The following is a 19,519-nucleotide window of genomic DNA, read 5'->3' as shown; positions in this document are numbered from 1 at the left end:
TGACAGGCTCAAGGCAACTGGGGTCAATGCTGTGGTTGTGAGGGCGACTTAGCTATTCTGACTCCAATCACTGGGCCAAGTTCGGGACAAGTCTCAGGTTTCTGCCTACTTGGGATGGGGCATGAAGTGAATTGCTTCCCAGGTGAGGGGAAGAGAGCCTTAGACAACCTGATCCAAGAGCTTGAGGTGCAGTCGGTTCGGTCCTCCTCCAGTCTCCCTCACCCCCGCCCCACTTGCTCTGCAAAGCAGAGCTTCTGGTCCCCATTTCAGATATGCCAATGAGGCGCAGAGAGGATGGGTCACAACATCGGAGCCAAGATCAGACTGGGGTTTGCCCCACTTCCAAGTCAGGTTCTTAACTGACGCTGATGCAGAGGGCGGGGGTGGCCCGTCCTTAGCAGATACAACCTCGACCGGGGTCGGGGCTACCCTTCCCTTCCTTCTGCCTCTCCTCCACCTCGACCCGGGAACTTCCCAGCTCAGGCTCCCACAGCCTCTGGGAGGGGAGCGGTGCTACCCGCTCGCGTCATCTGATGCTGTTTCCTGCAGGAGGGAGAAGAGCGGAAAAAAGTGAAACTCCACCCTCCACCTCTGCCTCCCGCCCCCGGGGCCAAAGTACAAAGGGAGGAGGAAGAAGGGAACGGGGTTGGAGCCATCGGGCTGAGGGAGCTGGGCCAGGAAGGGGCAGCTCGGCCTAACTAGGGACACTCCAGCCACCCCTGAGCGAAAATACCCAACCGGAGTTCAGGCGCTGCCTCTCACTGGCCCCACCTTACACTTGGCGGGTGCTGGAACCAGGCTCCCAGGACTGCTCTGGGACCGAGGGACGCCCGGGCCCCACGGAGCTGGCAATGGTGAGACGCCAGAGACCCCGGGGTCCCACCCCCCGAGCCTGACCACACTGCCCTGGCTGGCCCTCCTCAGAAAGCCCGAGATGCGGCGGGCCAGGAGGCGACACTCCTGGCTCCCCAGAGAGGCGTGGGTCTGGGGCTGAGGGCCAGGGCCCGGATGCCCAGGTTCCGGGACTAGGGCCTCCGCAGCCAGCAGGGGTGGAGACCAGGGGCACCCAGGGAAGGTCCCCCACAGGCCCCATCGCCAGCTCCCAGCCATGGAGCCCTTGAAGAACCTCTTCCTCAAGAGCCCACTGGGGTCATGGAACGGCAGTGGCAGTGGGGGCGGTGGGGGCAGCAGTGGAAGCTGGCCAGAGGGGTCCCCGAAAGCAGCGGCTTATGCCAACCCTGTGTGGACAGCCTTGTTTGACTACGAGCCCAATGGGCAGGACGAGCTGGCCCTGCGGAAGGGTGACCGTGTGGAGGTGCTGTCCCGGGATGCAGCTATCTCAGGCGATGAGGGCTGGTGGGCGGGCCAGGTAGGCGGCCAGGTAGGCATCTTTCCGTCCAACTATGTGTCTCGGGGCGGCCCGCCCCCCTGTGAGGTGGCCAGCTTCCAGGAGCTGAGGCTGGAGGAGGTGATCGGCATTGGTGGCTTCGGCAAGGTCTACCGTGGAAGCTGGCGAGGCGAGCTGGTGGCTGTGAAGGCAGCTCGACAGGACCCTGATGAGGACATCAGCGTGACAGCTGAGAGTGTGCGCCAGGAGGCGCGGCTTTTCGCCATGCTGGCACACCCCAACATCATTGCTCTCAAGGCCGTGTGCCTTGAGGAGCCCAACCTGTGCCTGGTGATGGAGTACGCAGCTGGTGGTCCCCTCAGCAGAGCCCTGGCTGGGCGACGTGTACCCCCCCACGTGCTGGTCAACTGGGCTGTGCAAATTGCCCGTGGGATGCATTACCTGCATTGTGAGGCCCTGGTGCCCGTCATCCACCGAGACCTCAAGTCCAACAATAGTGAGTTTTGGGGAGCATGGTTGGGGGGGTGTGTGTGGCCCAAGCATACATGTACTGCCAACTCAGCTGAACCTACCTGGGGTTCCCTAGCCTCTGAAAGGTACCTGGCCCCCAGCCCTCTGAGTATAGCCTTTGTGGTACTAGAGGTAGGAGCTCTTGCCCAAGGGGAGTCCCAGACACCAAAGCAGGAGTACCAGACACCAAACAGAAGTCCTTGACCCCAGCTCACAGCTACCAAGTTAAAAAATTGGGATTTCTCAGGTGGGCCATAATTATCCTGCCTAATCATGGCCACCACCTCAAGGCAGCAGAACACTGGATGCTGGCACTCCTCACCTTCCCATCCCCTAAAATTCATACTTGTGCTTTTAGCACTGCTCTCCCCTCCACTTATGATGGGCAGGTACTCCAGAACAGAGATCTCCCAGGGGAACGCTTGGTGGTCCTGGTCTCAAGGCTGGGCCAGGGCTGAATATCTGGCCCTCCCTCTCCCCCTGGCTGCATGACCTCTAGATGGTTATTTTAACTCAGAGCCTCAATTTCAGACTGTAAAAAGGGAGTAACGGGGAGGGGAAAATGGCTTAACAGTCTTGGCAAGCCCTGGTGTCTGATGCCAACACACAGTGGGTCCTCAGTCATGTGGACATTTGAGGGTTCGATCACGAAGAGGGCCTTGCCTGGAATCAGCCCTTGGGGTGGGTGTGGTGGGACTAGGCACTCCATTGCCAGCCATTTAAGGCCCCACACTCTGCTCAGCAGGAGCCCAAGACAAGGAGTGACAAGTTCAGAAAGCCTCCTCTCACCAGGCCAAAAGCAGGCAGCATTCAGAGAGGCACCTAATTGGATGTCCAGGCAGGGCCTGACAAGAGCAAAGGCCAGGAGGCAGGACACAGCACAATAGTGGGAGACACAGGATTGGGCCTTCTGGGGCCCAGGGTACAGGCTATTGAGCAAAAGGGGGGGCAGTGGGGTTATTGGAGAGGCCTGTGCAGCCCTTGGAGGGGTGACCATGGATATTTTGAGCCTTCTGGCCTAAGCTGACCGTGGACAAGGGACCTGGAGGGAGCAGAACACCAGGACTCGGTGCTATCCAAGTTCTTGCCAGGGCAAGAAGGGGCCAGGGGATGTCTATCAGCCACCCCACCCATTCCGCTCATCTGTAATAGAGGACAGTTTCCACCTCTCAGTCTTACTTCTGGTCCTAGCCATCCAGGGACCCCCACTCCCTGCCACAGCCTGAAGGGGATTCCCCCGAAGGCCCCAGGGGGAGGGGACTCCGTCTTCTGTTTTTCCTCCAGTTTTCTTTCCAGAGAAAATGGAACAATAGCCCAGGCCCCTGCTCCCCACCCTCCCCACCGCTTCCTGCGTTTCCTGCTGCCCCTGAGCCAGCTTCCTGCCTCTGCTCCAGACTCTGCTCCCTCCCCAGTCCAGCTGCCTGCAGGGGAGGAAAGAGCTGGGGGTGGGGGGTTTGTAGGAGAGGAAGGAGCCAGGGATTGCACCCCCACTCCCCTCCAGTTCCCCTGTTTCCCTCCCAGAGTTGGGTGGTGGTGAAGGACAGGCAGGATGCCCTCAGCGTCCCTGAGCCTGGCCTCCCACCTTGCAGACCCCAGTTCTAGGCCTGGGGTGCTGTCTGCAGGATTGGGGCGGGGGAGTCCCTGGACTGGGGGGCGCAGGCAGGAAACAATGGCGTGATTTTCCTGGACAATGGGGGCCTTGTGAGGAAGCCTGGCGGGGAGTGGAGGGGGAATTCTCCAGGCCCACGAGTCACAGGACTAACCAGCCAGCCCGGCCTGGGCCTGACCTCCCCCAATTCTCCCCCAAAGGACCCCCCCAGTTGGAGACCTGGGCCAGGCCCCCAGAAAGGAGAAGTAGGGACCATGGGAGGGAAGCGGAAGAGGTGTGAGCTGCCTAGGCCACTCCCAAGCCCCACAGAGGCCAGCTGGGAGGGGGCTGGGGGCCAGGGAACCCTAAGGGAGCACTGAGAGGGGGATCTCTAGCCCCCTCTCTTCTGGGTGGCCCCTGACCACGCCATTCCCAAGATCTACATCAGACACCAGAAGAGCAACTTGGGTTGGGAGAAATTCAAGGCACTTGGAGAAAAGCAGGAGATGCAGAGGAGAGGAGGAGGCTTTGAAGTGTTAGGTCAAGCTGGGGGTGGGAGGTGGCAGAAAGACCACCAGTACAAAGAAGTCCTGAGACTTGGGTGAGTTACCTGGGTCTCAGATTACTTGGCTAAAAAGGAGAGGCTGGTCTGGCCTAAGATACTGGTGCAGAAAGTGCTTCACTTTCTGAGGTATCACATGTGGCTAGAGACCCAGCCAGGAAGCAGCAGGGGTTGGTCTTCAAGAGGATGGGTGGGTCCTGGCACCAGAGGAGGCAGGAGTCCCTCCCCAACCCCAGCACACAGACCCCCTTGGCCTGATCTCACTCCAGCCACCTGCCCCCAGTCTGTTTTTGTTCTTGGGAATGAGCTTGTGTAGAGTTTACCAAATACTCCCGTTCCCAGCCTCCAGCAGCCAGGCTGGAGGCTGTTGCAAAGCTGGGAATGAGTTGTGATAAAGGATAGAGAAGAGAGAGTCTACAGAGAGATGTTAGTAAGCGACAGACTCTTTAGGACAACTGGCATTTAGCATGCTCATGTTGGATGTCAGACCCTGTGCTAAGGCTTTAAAAAGCGGGGTCTCATGACAACTCTCTGAGGTGGCTTTTGATATCATCCTCAGCTTTATTAACTGTTCAGGACTCAGCCCCAGTCTGGCTCAGGAGAGGAGGGGAGGTTGCAGGACCAGTCTCTGAATTAGGAGAAATAGCAGGAAGACTTGTTGGGATGGTGGGATGATGGTGGTTGTTGAGGGCCTATGGACATCAGGTAGGGCAGCTGATGGGCAGCTGAATTGACTTCTGGCCTAGAGCTCCAAATATGGGAGATGCCAATGGGTGGCTGGCATCTGGGAGAGGCCAAAACAGTCTGGGAGCAGTGGCAGAGGTTGTGGAGAGGCCAGGCTCTGAGGAACACTGGCATTGAAAGGGCTGAGGGTGGGGGAGGCCCTGAAGGAAACACCACAAGCAGCCAGAGGCCCCCGGAGCCAAGAACATGAGAGAAGGGTTGGGTAGCAGTGCCAGATGCCCCCACAAGGCCCAGAGAGCTTGGCCAGAAGCAGGATCGGGAGTTGTGGCTTTAGGCCTGGAAAAGTGAATGCCCTGGTTCTGCCACCTCTTCTGAGAAGTCTTCTCTGACTCACTGGGCTGTGTTAGGTGCTGGCCCACCCCTTACCGAGGAGCATGCTGGTACTCCACCCCAAGCACTCTGTGCTGCCCCCATTATTATGCTGTCACCTGGGCAGGAGAGCTGAGAGATATGCCCTGAAATGACATGCTCAGAAACAGTTGGCTTGATGTGGCTTCTCTACGTGTGGTTTTCTATAGGTTTTCTATAACCAGAAAAGTAAAGAGGCTCTTCCAGGCCCGCAGTGACTCTATGGCTTTGTCCTCTTTTTACCTCTAAAACTCCTCATCTGAGCCATGTTTTTCCTGATGAGAGGTTTACAAGTTGCTGCTTCTCTCTGTACAGAGTATGGTGGCCCCATTTGGGTAAAAGCCATGAGCCCCTGCCAAGTCTAACCATCCACTCCTACATTTATCCCAAGCTCCTCCTTTCTGGCCAAGAACCATCATTTTCTCAGGCTCCTCCCTTTCTCTCCTCATCCAACTGCATTAGTAGTTATCTTTTGGAGTCTCTCTCCCTTGGGAGTGGCTGCACTAGCCACACTGTGATATGGGCACCGGGCGCCTGTGGTGCCTGTTGGGCTTCCTTTCTCACCAAAGGGCTCCCTCCTGCTCCCCACCCCAGGGGAGGTTCTGATTAACACTCTTGCCTTAGCAAAATGACAAGACACAGGTTTCTCTTGAAATTAAAGCCATAAAGACTAAGAGGCTGCTATAGTGCCGGTTTCTGTTCAATGCAGTGTTAGGAGTAAGTTACAACAGGACTTGCTTTGAACCACACAGACTAGGTTGGAATCTCTGTTTAATTTACTTGATTCTGTCCCAACCCCAGCAGTGAGCTGTCCAAGGCAAGATCACCTCCGTGCCCCCAGTACCCAGCTAGATGTCTATCAGATGACAGTTAGCTCCCAGCTCCTCCCTTGTCCCTACCACCTGAGCCTGGAGCAACCATAATCCTATCCCTCTCTTCCCCAGTTCTGCTGCTGCAGCCCATTGAGGGTGACGACATGGAGCACAAGACCCTGAAGATTACTGACTTTGGCCTGGCCCGAGAGTGGCACAAAACCACACAAATGAGTGCCGCTGGCACCTATGCCTGGATGGCTCCCGAGGTTATCAAGGCCTCCACCTTCTCTAAGGGCAGCGATGTCTGGAGGTGCGGCCTAGGTGAAGGCTGGACAGGGCTAGCTGTGGGGCTGCAGAGGGCAGAGGTGGCTGCCAGAGTCTAGGGCTGGGCAGACAGCTGGAGCTCAGGGCAAGGGACCCAAACCATTTAGTTCCTGGTTGCTTTGGGGTGAAATGGCATTGAGTAGAGGAGAGGACATAGACCCTTTGTCTCCCCCACAGCTTTGGGGTGCTGCTGTGGGAACTGCTGACTGGAGAGGTCCCCTACCGTGGCATCGACTGTCTTGCTGTGGCCTACGGAGTGGCTGTTAACAAGCTCACACTGCCCATTCCATCCACCTGCCCCGAGCCCTTCGCACAGCTTATGGCCGGTAAGGGGATGGCGCGGGACGGTGAGGGGCAGAGCTCACATCCACCCACAAAACCTCTTCTTATTCTGTACCCCGTCCATGCTGTGTCCCCAGATTGCTGGGCGCAGGACCCCCACCGCAGGCCCGACTTCGCCTCCATCCTGCAGCAGTTGGAGGCGCTGGAGGCGCAGGTCCTGCGGGAAATGCCGCGGGACTCCTTCCATTCCATGCAGGAAGGCTGGAAGCGTGAGATCCAAGGCCTTTTCGATGAGCTGCGGGCCAAGGAAAAGGTGGGAGTCAGGGTCCAGGGGTTGGAAGGAGACGCTGGGAAGGAGTGACTCCCGGGTCTCCACTGGGCAGAGTTGGGGCGGGCGCCAGGGTCGGTATGGACTGACCCCACCGCCTTCACTGTCCGGGGACAGGAACTACTGAGCCGCGAGGAGGAGCTGACCCGTGCGGCGCGTGAGCAGCGGTCACAGGCGGAGCAGCTGCGGCGACGCGAGCACCTGCTGGCACAGTGGGAGCTGGAGGTGTTCGAGCGCGAGCTGACGCTGCTGCTGCAGCAGGTGGACCGCGAGCGGCCGCACGTGCGCCGCCGCCGCGGCACCTTCAAGCGCAGCAAGCTACGGGCGCGCGACGGCGGCGAGCGCATCAGCATGCCGCTGGGTAAGGGCGCGCCCCGCCCCGGCCTCCTCCCGCCATTGGCTGCGTGGGCGGGGAGGCGGGGCTAGGTCTTCGAGCAGGATTGATTCAGGGTGTTGGTGGGCGGGCCCGTGAGCTAAAGGCTAGTAGCGGTTGGGACTCGGGTTGTTTGTGGGCGGGTTCTGGCGGGAATATTTGCATGTCTGCCTGAGAGTGGCTGCGGCGGGGAAGGGCGGGGATCCCGGAAGTTCTGGGAAAGCCGAGGGGCGGGGCGGGCGGCCTCGCGGGAATCTCCGGCTCCGCAGCGCTTCTCCGGGCGGTGGAGCCTAGGCGGTCCGGTCCTCTTCCCTTACCGGGAGTCTGGGCCCCAGGAGGGCAGTAAGGCTGGCCCCAGTCACACGACCACCGTGCCAGGCCCGGGCCTGCACTGCCTAAGAACCAGCCCAGGGCCCCTGCAGGTTGGGAACTTGGCTGTCCTTCTCCACGAACCGGCACCCTGCTTCCTTCCCAAACCCAGACTTCAAACACCGAATCACTGTGCAGGCCTCGCCCGGCCTGGACCGGAGGAGAAACGTCTTCGAGGTCGGAGCTGGGGATTCACCCACCTTTCCCCGGTTTCGGGCCATCCAGTGTAAGAAACCTCACCTCTCCATGCCCTTGCCTCTGCCTCTTTCTGTCAAACCTTATCCTTGGCGGTGGATCCCGGCCCCAGCCTCCCTTCCCTATCAGTCTAGACTGGTACCTCTGAGTTCCCCAAACAGCATTTATTTTACTAATTTAAAAATAATGTATCTTTATTAATTTCAGAGAGAGGAAGGGAGAGGGAGAGAGAGAGAGAGAGAAACATCAATGAAGAGCGAGTCTGATGGGCTGCCTCCTGCAAGCCCCCAACTGGGGATTGAGCTCGAAACCCCGGCATGTGCCCTGACCGGGAATCAAACCGTGATCTCCTGGATCCTAGGCCCACGCTCAACCGCTGAGCCACGCCCCGGGCTATTTTACTAATTTTTAAAAGTCAAACAATTATATGATATTAGGATTTTCTAATTGTATGATTCCTCATTTTTCTAAAAGTTTGGCTAATATTAACTTAATTCCTCACAATAACCTTGTGAGGTAGCTGTCCTTATTATTAAGTTTTATAAATAAGTGAAAAAAAGTAACTTCCTAACATTACCCAGCTAATAACAGAGTCTGAATTCAAACCCAGGGCATTTTCTGCAGTGTCTGTACTAACTACTAAGCAGCAAATGCCAGCTGAAGGAATAGATGAGATGCCCCACCCTACTACCTGCCCCAGGACCCAAGCCCACCTACCTACCCCAAATTCTGTTCAGTTCCCTGCGGCCGAAAGCCCACCCAGGGGATGATTGGGCCCAGCCTGCTCCCAGCCTCTAACATGTTACCCTGGAGCCTGACTCATGATGGGAGAGAACAAGGCTCAGAGCTCTTGACCTCAGCTCAGACTCCACCTGTTTCCTTTCACAGTGGAGCCTGCAGAACCAGGCCAGGCGTGGGGCCGCCAGTCCCCCCGACGTCAGGAGGACTCAAGCAATGGAGAACGTCGAGCATGCTGGGCCTGGGGTCCCAGTTCCCCCAAGCCTGGGGAAGCCCTGAATGGGAGGTGAGTGCCCCCAACTCTGGTATCATCTGCCTCCCAACAGTCCTGAGATTCACGAAGCACAACCCCCCTTCTCTCCCTTCCTGTAACCAGGAGAAGGTCCCGCATGGACGAAGCCACCTGGTACCTGGATTCAGATGATTCATCCCCCTTAGGATCTCCTTCCACACCCCCAACACTCAATGGTGAGTGACCCATTGCCCCCCAGAAGACTTTTGCTGCACTCTTTCTGTGGGTACTATGGGGAGACTGCCAGAAGCCAGCAGGCATAGCAAAGCCAGCCCTAGAACCCAGCTCTGAATTAGAGTCCCACAACTGAGCTGGATACAGCCCAAGCCTTAGGGAGCTCAGTGTCTGAAAGAAGGCTCTTTCCTGGCCCCATGGCAGTTACTGTGCCCTCAGCAGGCTCTAGGGAGGGAAGGAAGATGGAATGGTACCCTCCAGTTTGGGACCCAAGGAAAGCTAGGCTCAGAGAGGGGAAGGAAACTTCCCGTGTGGGGTGAGACAGACAAGTAGCTGCCACACTTGTAGGTAGAGAGGTGGGTAATAAAGCTGAGCAGGCGGGGATCCAGGGCCCATTCTCACTGCATCTGGGGCAATTCTGGGCTTTTCTCTGTGACGATAACAGCACTTACTATGTGCCAGGCATTCCATCCAAGCCACAATCCTCTAAGGGAGGTGCTATTACTATCCCCATTTTAAAGATGAGGAAACTGAGGCTCTAACAGGTGAGGTAACCTACCTCCAGCCCCCAGCTAAGGATTTGAACCCAGGGAGACTTCGGCTCCCATGCTCATGGCGAGCTTCCTTGGAAGCTTTCATGCGAAGAAAGGGTTTCTCACATACAAGCTGCTTGGGAGCTAGGGGATCAGGCAGAGAGCACGGCTCCTGTGTGAGATGGATGGTGCTCAGCTCAGCACTGTGCAGCATTGGCAGGGGCTAGGAAGTTGCAGCCTCCCTTGCTTGTGGGTCTCTTCAGAGCCCTCAGCTGCTGCTGCTTCTCACAGCCAGAACATAGAGCCTGGCTTAGCCATGTCTGACGAGTGTCCTCTTCAGAAAACTATTTATTAGAGAGAGGAAGGGAGAGAGAGAGAGATAGAAACATCAATGATGAGAGAGAATCACTGATTGGCTGCTTCCTGCAGGCCCTCTACTGGGGATCAAGCCCGAAACCCTGGCCGTGTGCCCTGACCCGGAATCGAACCATGATCTCCTGGTTCATGGGTCAATGCTCAAACACTGAGCCACACCAGCCGGGCTTCAGCAACAATTTAGACTCTCTTCTCTTACCCCACCCAGCACATCACCTCTACCATCACCTGAGCTACTGTCCATAGTAATCACAACAGCTAACATTTACTGGGTCCCTCCTGTGTGCCAGGCAATGCTGTTAGGTGGGTAGTATTATTAGCTCCCATTTTCTAGAGTAGGAAACTGAGGCACAGAAAGGTTAATTGGTTTGATGTAGGGCACACCGCAGAACAGTGATTTGAACCAGGTCTGACTCCAGAGGAAGGGCCCTGGACCCCTGTCCACCACACCATTTTCTGCTCCAGCAATTGCATTGCCCCAAGCTGGCTGTGCTACAGGGACTGAACTGAGACTTGAAGGCCAAGAGGCCTGTTTGGATTCACCTGCTTTAGAATGTACCCTATAGAAGGGTCAATGAGAACTTAAGTGGGTAGGTTAAAGTAGCCCTCAACCATGTTCTGCAGATCCCTTTGGCCTTGCTCTTCCTGAGCAACCAGGGATAGAGACACAGGGACCTGGACCCCATCCTCAAGCTCACCACCTTACCTGAAAGGACATCACCTACTCCAGCCCAGCTACTGGCTGAGCACTGTGTTCCCCTAGCATAAGCCCACACTCCAGTCACCCACAAGAGTACATGATCTTAACCTCCCAGCCCCTCAGATTCAGAAGCCTGGCTGGCAACCAAAAAAGACCTATGGGATTGTCCAAAGCATAAGCCACAACTTTGGGGAGTCCCATCTCCCACCTCCCCCCCTCTGGATATTCTGGCCCCTGGAGGACTGGTTGCAATGAGTTGCATGTTGGCCAATGCAGTCAGGCCTCACTGACAGAACCTGCCCTGTGATGCTTGTTGCCATGAAGCTGATACCACGTGGCCCTGTCCTTTCCATGAGGCCCCCCTGAAGCTATTTCACCTTCATTTCTGGGTCAAGAATAGATGTGCTGCTTTTTCCTAAACAGCAGAGCTGCCAACTTTGTTGTTGTTGTTAATCTGTACCCAAGGATATTTTTCCATTGCTTTTTGGAGAGAGTGGAAGGAAGGAAAGGAGGGAGAGAGAGAAACATCAATGTGAGAGAGACACATCGATTGGTTGCCTCCCGAACACACCCAGACCAGGGCAGGGATGAACTTGCAGCCCAGGTACATACCCTTGACTGGGAATTGAAACCAAGACCCTTCAGTGCATAGGCCAATGCTCTAACCACTGAGAAACTCCAACTAGGACAGTTGCCAACTATTACTACCGGGAAGTTTAGAGGCAAATTAAACCCTTGCTGATTTACCATGGGCAAGTCACTTACCTCTCAGAACCCCAGTGTCTCAGGCCATTGACTGCAAGAATTTCTTTCCACTCCAGTTCAACTCCAACACTATCTACCTGGAGTTAGTTACCTGGACCCCACAGGTTAAGAATTCAGTCCCCCCAAACTGCTCCCACTTCAGATGCCAGTGGCAAGTTGTCACCTGTGCTTCTGACTGACTGGCTATAAATTGGAGGTTCCCACGAGCCCCTCCTCAAGTTTGATAATTTGCTAGAGCATGTCACAGAGCTCAGAAATAAGTTTACTTACTATATTCCCAGTTTATTGTAAAGGGTACAGATCAAGAACAACCAGATCAAAGATATGCATAGGGCAAGGGTTGTGGGAAGGGGCACGGGCACCAACACCCTCTCTGAGGGCACCACTTCCCCAGCACCCAGATGTGTTCACTAACCGGGAAGTTCTCCAAACCCTTCAGCTGCAGTTTTTATAGAGGCTGCATTAAGTGGACATGATTGATTGATGAAAGCATTGTAACTGAACTCAGTCTCCAGCCCCTCCCCTTCCTGGAGGTGGTGGGGCTGAAAGTTCCAACTCTAATGGTATGGTTGGTTCCTCTGACAACCAGACCCCCATCCCTAGGGACTTTCCAAAAGTCACCCCATTAACATGAACTCAGGTGTGGTTAAAGGGGCTTGTTATCAATTTTAAAAGGTGCTCCTTTTACCTTTATTACTCTATCACTTAGAAAATTCCCAGGGTTTTAGGAGCTTTATGACTGAATAAGAGGGAGACCAAATGTATGTTTCCTATAAATCACAATATCAGCTTCACAGAGGAGGTGACATCTGAGCTGGGTCTTGATGGGTGGGAAAGGTGTGATGGGCAGAGGGAGCAGTGTGCACAGGCATGTGGCTCACCAGACCCGAGCAAGAGGAAGCCTGGCTGGAACTCAGAGGGAAGTTGAGAGCCAGGGGGTGACAGGAGGGGCTAGGCCTGCACCTCCTGGGTCTGTGAAGCCCAGTGCAGCCCGGCATATCTGTCAGCAGGAGTTTGTTGAATGAGTGAGGGAAGCTGTAAAAATAAGCAGGAGCCAGTTCGGGAAGGGCCTGGAAATGATGGGGAGTTTTTATGCAGAGACCTGTCTTAAAAGGCAGACTGGGTAAAGGTTGTGGCTGAGAACAGGGACAACCCCACCCCCAAACCAAGTCCTGGTTCATAGAAGCTCATTTTTCCCCAGCCTTGCATTTCTTTCTCTTGACACGCAGCCGTGTGCTCCTCTCCAGGCAGGCCCACTCTGTGCTTGGCCCAAAGAGAAAGGGGAAGGTCGAAGGGACAAGGCTGTGAAGGGCTTTCAAAGCCCAGCCAAGGAGCTTCAACTTTCGTCTAGTGGCAGTGGAGAGCCATGGCAGGTTCTAGAGCCAAGGAGGACCTGATGAATTTGGGGTTTGTGGGAGGCGATCGTAGATGCCCCCCTACCTCAATGACAGGTCACCTAGTCCCATAGGTAGGACACAGATGTCCTGAAATCCAGAGCAGTCTGGTTGGAAAGTGGTGGAGAACAAAGGCTCTGTTGCCCCTGCCTGGAGTGAGGCTCGCTCCACCCCATACTGGCTGTGCAGCCTTAGGCAAACCCTTAACCTCTCTGAGCCTGGGACTCCTGGGGCATGAGATCAGACAACATAACACCCATAAATCGTACAACTGGGGCCTGGCACAAACAGCTGACCTCTCAAAACTTGCTTCCTCATTTCTGGAATAGAGACAGTGATTATGTCTCTTGGGGCTGTTGTGTGCATTGGAGTTGACCTGCATGCCCCAGATAAGCTACTGCTGGAGTGGGGACAGGCAGAAGGACCAGGTTCTGCCCATCCAGGAAGGATGTGGGCACAGGACGGGTCCTATTCCTGTCCCTGGGGCCCAGTAGATGCTCCTGGCTGACCATTGAGGCCTACTGTGATCTGGCATCAGCTTGCCTCCTGGTAGACCCCTTTTCCTCTCCGCACATCCCCCATCTCTGGGCTCCAAGACACCTAGCTGCTTCCCAGGCTTTGCCCCTGCTGGTTCCTTGGCCTGTACTGCCCTCCCCCCACCCCCCACTTCTGAAAGGCCAGAATGTATGTGTGATGGGGGAGGCATGTGGGCGGGGGCGGGGGAAATGGGAGCAAAACTCAGACCTTGTACCAGGGCGCCCCCTCCTGAGGACAGCCTAACCTATGCCCCGTCCTGGCCACCAGGTAACCCCCCGCGACCATGCCCAGAGCCGGAGGAGCCGCGGCGGCCGGCCCCTGCCGAGCGCAGCAGCAGCTCGGGGACGCCCAAGCTGATCCAGCGCGCGCTGCTCCGCGGCACCGCCCTGCTGGCCTCGCTGGGCCTGGGCCGCGACCTGCAGCCGACGGGAAGCCCGGCCCGCGAGCGCGGGGAGCCCCCGCCAACACCCCCCATACCACTGCCCACACAGTCTCCCACCCAGCCCCCTTCTCCACTCCCCTCCCGGCTCACCCGCTTCTCCCCCAAGACGCCTGAAGCTCCCACCTCTCGGTTGAGTCCCGACACCCCCGGCCCACCCACCCCCAAACCCCTGCTCCTGGAACTGAGTGTCCCTGCGGGCCAGCCATCAGCCAAGAGCCCCCGGCGCGAGGAAGAGAGGCGCGGTGAGTCTTTCCTGCTTGTGCTGGGAGGAGAGGAAGGGCTGATGGGGACATGCAGGGCAGTAAAGCCCTGCCCACAGGCCCACCGTCCCCTGCTGGACCTACCACCTGGGTGCTGGGCAGGCATGAAAGGAACCGAATTCTAAGTTGAGCCACCCAGTGATCTGGTAGAGTGGGGCCCACCAGGGTGGTTGTGAAAATAACAGAATTAATTATACTGATGACCATGGGGATGATTGCAGACTCCTTCCCATTGGTTGCTCGCTTATGCCAGGTACTGTTTCTGGTGCTTTACAGAGATTGTCTTTATTTTTGTAACTAGCTGTTCTTGTTAGACCCATTTTTAAATAAGGCAATTTAAGGCCAGAGAGCAAGGGATTTGCAGCTCCCAGTAGTAAATGACAGAGCTGGGCTCCCAGCCCAGGCCTGTCTGCTCCAGAGGCCTGGCTCTTAACCACTACATCATAAAGCACCATGGAGCATAAGGGGCCATGGAGGTGATGAGTCAAGTAGCTCACTGTGCAGATGGGGAAACTGAGGCCCAGAGCAGGCTAGTGCCTCCTGGGGATGTCCAAGAGTAGGTGGCTGCCTGATCCTGTGCCCCTCTCCCACTCTTCATAGGAAGCACTGTTTCACCCCCACCAGGGATATCCCGCTCGGCTCCTGGCACCCCAGGCACCCCACGCTCACCGCCCCTGGGCCTCATCAGCCGACCTCGACCCTCACCCCTTCGCAGCCGCATCGACCCGTGGAGCTTCGTGTCAGCTGGGCCACGGCCTTCACCCCTGCCCTCGCCACAGCCTGTGCCTCGCCGGGCGCCCTGGACCTTGTTCCCAGACTCAGACCCTTTCTGGGACTCTCCACCTTCCAACCCCTTCCGGGGGGGGCCTCAGGACTGCAGGGCACAGACCAAAGACATGAGTGCCCAGGCCCCGTGGATGCCAGAGGCCGGGCCATGAGTGAACTGGGCTGCTCCCCATGCTCCAGCTGCCCCAGCGGAGCTACAGCACACACTGGAACGGGAGCCAGGCGAGCCTCTGTAGCTGCCTTGGTTTCCCCCAGGGACCCGCCCCCTTTGGGGGTCAGGAACACTACACTGCACAGGAAGCCTTCACACTGGATGGGGGGCCTATACCCCCCCACATACCTGCAACCTGTGGGTCCCCCGACTTACCTGCCCCACTAGGGCCTGACACTGTACCCAGCTGGTTGGGAGGACCATAGCCTGTCTCAGGGAATTGCCCCCAGGGGTAGTGCAGGGAGGAGGGGAGGTGCAAGGGAGAGGGCCTGGCCTCAGCTGTCACCAACACTTTTGACCAAGTCCTGCTACTGTGGCCCCTGCCCCAGGGCTTAGTGCCTGGACCCCTCCCCCCGCCTTGGGGCCATCTGGGGCCAGGGTTCTCTAGGCGTCTTCCTGCTGCCCTGGCCAGGGTTGGGGCCTCGGCCTCGGGATCCAATGAAGCCAAATAAACTCCTCAAGCTGTCTCCCCAAGCACAGCCTGTCACCTTTCTTGGAAGTAACCAGGGTGACTTCATGCCCCCAGCACAACGGGCAGTCGGCCTGGGCCTAGGCTGGTGGCTTGCACCACACCCCTCTCCTGGGATCAAGTCCACCAGCTTCAGTCAGGCATTCAAGGCCCTTGTCAGCCTCCCTGGCACCCACACAAACTGGCCTCACCCTTGCCAGGCCTTCCCACCCTTCCCGCCTCCCCACCCTTGCCAGGCCTTCCCCACTATTGCAAGTGACTTCACCCTGTTTAGTCCTGCTGCCGGAAGGTCCCTGCTTATCCTCTGGGGCCAGTTGGATGCTTGCTGAACCCAGGAACCCACAGCCCTCTGGGCAGCATTTTGGGGGTTTGTCCTGGCTGTGTCTGTCCCAGGGTCTCGACACAGGAGAAGTGACCCACCCTGGCATCTGGTTCCATTCACACTTCCCTTACTACCATGGGTTCAGCAGTTTATGGGAGTCCCAGTCTGGGCTCCCCTCCGCTTCATACTCCATGGCAGCCAGACTCACTGTGTCTCCAGTGTTCAGGAGGGTGGGGCACAAAAGGTTACCGGGAAGGACTTGGAATGGAGACCCAAGAGCATTGTCTATCCAGGGCACTCTGCGTGTCCTCAACTCCTTATACCACCCCGTCCCCACGAGCCCCATCCCAAATCCCATATTCCTCTCCACTCAGCTGCCCAGGCCACCACCTTCCATCCAGGATACCAACAGCAGCACCCACAATAGGTCCCCTGGGTCACACTTGTCCTCAAGGCCCTGTGTCCTTACCCCACAGCCAGCTCCCGGTTCCTCTCATGCCCCATCTCTTTCCCACCTTGACTGGCCTCTCCTGTCCCCCAGCTGAAATGTCACTCCTACAGGGGCCTTCCCAGTGAGATTCCCCTCCCCCAGAGCTCCCTCCCATTACCCAGGGGTTTCCTTCAGGGAGTAAGTGACAATGTGAACATGCCATGTTTCCTTGCCAACATGTTTCTTGTATGAACACCAGGGAGGAAGGGACCTGTCTTTCCCCTTCCCGTGTCCTCAGGATCTAAGCCACTGCTGCGTGGATGAATGGAGCGTGTGACTGAGTGAGTGTGCTCCTGAGTGGACCACCACAGTGTGATTTTGAGCCAGTCATTTACCTCTCTGGGCCTTGCCTTCTTCCAGCTTTGGGGAATTGAGCAAATAATGGCTGCAGAAACTGGGAGGAGTGATCCAGCTCACCCCCAAGCCTGAGCTGCCCTCTTCTCCCTCCCATTCACACTCACCCCAGCTATGTTCCAGGCTTCCCTCACTCTCAGCCACCCACACAGCACCTCCTCCCAGCCCCACCTGCCAACCCTCCCAGTTGCCTGAGGTGGAGCAGCCAATTCTCAGGACACCTCAGATTCCCAGGCAGCACATCATGGGGGGTCTGAGGCCCTGGGCCCGATATGGACTACTGCTTGTGGCCCACCTGCTGGCTCTGGGGCTTGGGGCTGTGGTGCTCCAGGCCCTGGAGAGGCCTCCAGCACTCCAGCTCCAGGCCCAGCTTAGGGCTGAGCTGGCCACTTTCCAGGCGGAGTATGGGGCATGCCTGCCAACTGGGGCACTGGAGGAACTGCTGGGCACTGCTCTGGCAGCCCAGGCCCATGGGGTCTCCAGCCTGGTCAATGGCTCAGAGGCTGGGAACTGGGATCTGCCCTCAGCCCTGCTCTTCACTGCCAGCATCCTCACCACCACCGGTAAGGCCGCCCAGTGGCTGGGCAGAAGGGGCTCCTGATTCCAGCACTCCCTGGTGTCCCTGGGGGTACAGCGCTTCCCCCAGCTCCAAAGTGCTAGACAGAGCCCAGGCCCTATTAGGCCTGACATCACAGCTGGGGCTCGCCACACCAACACACCCCAACTGGTGCCTCAACTTCAGCTGCCAGGAGGGGTGTGGCCTCCCCAGCCCCACCCCAAGGCACCCTTTGAGACCTAGGAGAGGTGCCCAGACCCCATGGGCCTGAAGCTAGGCAGGGAACACGTTATGAGATGGATTCTTGGGTGGGAGGAAATGGAGTGAACCTGGGGAGTACAGATTAGGAGCACTGACCCAGGAGAGACTGTGAGGGATGGCTCCTAGGTGAGGAAGTCTTGATGAGACGTTAGCCAAGGCACAGATATAAGGGATAAAGGGATTCCTGGCACAGGGAACAGCATATGTGAAGGCCCAAAGAAGTAAAGAAATGGGACCCACAGCCCTGGGTTTTTGGTGCGGTTTTTTGATCAGCAAAGTCTCTAAATATTTTTTTAAATTAGTCTGTTTTCCAACTTATTTGGGAAAAATCAAAAAACCTATTTGCATTGAGCCAGAATTCCTGCAAGGCAACATGTTGGCTGGGGTGGAACAGGGCCTGCCTTTTTGGGCAGAGCACATGTTCTATGGTGCACCCCAGTCCCCACCACTCCCTTTTGCCTCACATCTGGCTCCTCCAGGCATTTGTTTACAACCTCTGAACTAGCTGATCCTGTTCTCTCCCTCTCTCACCTCTCCCTGGCTTTGTACATGCTGTCTGGCAGTGAATGCCCTTTCTCATGCAGGCTGCCTCTTTTGCAGCTCTTCATATCAAGTGCCTTGACAGATTTTCCTGCCTGTCTCCCCCACCAAATGGCAGGGCCTGAGCAGACTCAGATTCAGCACAAAGCCCAGCACACAGGATAATTTGGGGAATGAAATGTGGGTGATGTCCTGCCCAGTGGATGCGGAAGTATTGGTCAAGGGCAGAGCTGAGGAATCTCAGAAAGGCCACTCTCAGGCAGGACAGCAATTCTCAGAATTGTCCCAGCTACAAGAGGCCTGAGGACATACTGTCTATTTTAATTCTTTCATTTTTCCAGAAAATAAAAGAGTAGCCCAGAGACGTTAAGTTACTTGCCCAAGATTCCCCAGTGAGTGAGAGAGCCAGACAGAGCTCTGAACAGTTCCAGCAGTTTCAGCCACTAGAGGGCAGCCTTCCGCTGAGGCTTGCTGAGGGAAGTGGGGACCCCAGCAGGCATTGCACTCAAGCGCTCATCGCCTACTGTCTTTCTCCTGTTCAGGTTATGGCCACATGGCCCCACTCTCAGCAGGCGGGAAGGCCTTCTGTGTGGTGTACGCGGCCCTGGGGCTGCCAGCTTCCCTAGCACTTGTGGCTACACTGCGCCACTGCCTGCTGCCTCTGCTCAGCTCCCCGGTTGCCTGTGCAGCTGGCCGCTGGCAGCTGGCCCCAGCCAGGGCTGCGCTGCTGCAGGCAGCTGGACTGGGCCTGCTAGTGGCTAGTACCTTTGTGCTGCTGCCAGCAGTGCTGCTGTGGGGTCTGCAGGGCAGCCGCAGCCTGCTGGAGGCCATCTACTTCTGCTTCGGTTCACTCAGCACCATAGGCCTGGGGGACCTGCTGCCTGGTCGTGGCCGTGACCTGAATCCAGTACTTTACCACCTTGGCCAGATCGCGCTTCTTGGTGAGTTCAGCCACCAAGGAGCTCCAGTGGGAGGGGAGGAGGGAAGAGTAGCCTGGACTACAACTCCCATAAACCACTGGGGGAGGCTGGGCCTGAGGCAATTGTAGTTGGGAGAACTTAGATAGCAGAGAATTATGAGTGCCATCAGGTGCCAGGGTGGGTCAGCAGACTAGGAGGTATGCAGGGAGCATCATCGGCACCCCAAAAGCTGCCCTAGCAACTTTCCTCCCCAGGTTACTTGCTTCTGGGGCTCCTGGCCATGCTGCTGGCAGTGGAGACCTTCTCGGAGCTGCCACAGGTCCGTGCCTTGGTGAAGTTCTTTGGGTCCAGTGGCCCTTTGACTGCTGAGGACCAAGGAGGCATCCTAGGCCAGGATGAACTGGCTCTGAGCACCCTGCCCTCCTCAACCTCAGCCCCAGAACAAGCCCCAGCTTGATGACAGGTGTCAGGTGATGGAGTTAACTCCTTTCAGGTGAAGAAGCCTGAGGAGGAAGCCTCTAGAGATGGGAGGGAAGGGATGGATGTGAGAACCTGATAATAAAATGTTAAAAAATAAAATGGGCAACAACCCCAACTGTGTTTTTGTCTCTTCT

General features: G+C 56.8%; 2 protein-coding genes across 2 annotated transcripts; both read left to right on the top strand.

Annotated features, from left to right (window-relative positions):
- The first annotated feature begins 215 nt into the window (after positions 1-215).
- MAP3K11 (mitogen-activated protein kinase kinase kinase 11) lies at positions 216-16,109 on the top strand. Its single transcript, XM_087821984.1, has 10 exons — positions 216-1,844; positions 6,045-6,225; positions 6,417-6,565; positions 6,659-6,834; positions 6,967-7,210; positions 7,704-7,817; positions 8,675-8,810; positions 8,901-8,992; positions 13,562-13,978; positions 14,597-16,109. Exons 1-10 carry the CDS (start codon positions 1,109-1,111, stop codon positions 14,932-14,934), a joined length of 2,583 nt encoding a protein of 860 aa, XP_087678110.1. The 5' UTR covers positions 216-1,108; the 3' UTR covers positions 14,935-16,109.
- Positions 16,110-16,360: 251 nt separating this feature from the next.
- Positions 16,361-19,494, top strand: KCNK7 (potassium two pore domain channel subfamily K member 7). The gene is made up of 3 exons (XM_016208314.2): positions 16,361-17,191; positions 18,528-18,926; positions 19,160-19,494. The coding sequence occupies exons 1-3, from the start codon at positions 16,873-16,875 to the stop codon at positions 19,360-19,362; spliced, it is 921 nt and encodes a 306-aa protein (XP_016063800.2). The 5' UTR covers positions 16,361-16,872; the 3' UTR covers positions 19,363-19,494.
- The last annotated feature ends 25 nt before the right edge of the window (positions 19,495-19,519 follow it).

Source organism: Miniopterus natalensis, chromosome 11, assembly GCF_054644295.1.
Source record: "Miniopterus natalensis isolate mMinNat1 chromosome 11, mMinNat1.hap1, whole genome shotgun sequence".
NCBI classification, from domain to species: Eukaryota; Metazoa; Chordata; class Mammalia; order Chiroptera; family Miniopteridae; genus Miniopterus; species Miniopterus natalensis.
The sequence above is the reverse complement of the archived record's forward strand: the minus strand, read 5'-3'. Positions and strand labels throughout refer to the sequence as shown.

Bases quoted from the DNA above. Each gene is read 5' to 3' on its own strand.
- MAP3K11 (XM_087821984.1), top strand. From the start codon at position 1,109: ATGGAGCCCTTGAAGAACCTCTTCCTCAAGAGCCCACTGGGGTCATGG. The intron at 7,818-8,674 runs GTAAGAAACCTC...TTCCTTTCACAG, and splicing joins CCGGTTTCGGGCCATCCAGT to TGGAGCCTGCAGAACCAGGC. The intron at 13,979-14,596 runs GTGAGTCTTTCC...CACTCTTCATAG, and splicing joins GCGCGAGGAAGAGAGGCGCG to GAAGCACTGTTTCACCCCCA.
- KCNK7 (XM_016208314.2), top strand. From the start codon at position 16,873: ATGGGGGGTCTGAGGCCCTGGGCCCGATATGGACTACTGCTTGTGGCC. The intron at 17,192-18,527 runs GTAAGGCCGCCC...TCTCCTGTTCAG, and splicing joins CAGCATCCTCACCACCACCG to GTTATGGCCACATGGCCCCA. The intron at 18,927-19,159 runs GTGAGTTCAGCC...TTTCCTCCCCAG, and splicing joins TGGCCAGATCGCGCTTCTTG to GTTACTTGCTTCTGGGGCTC.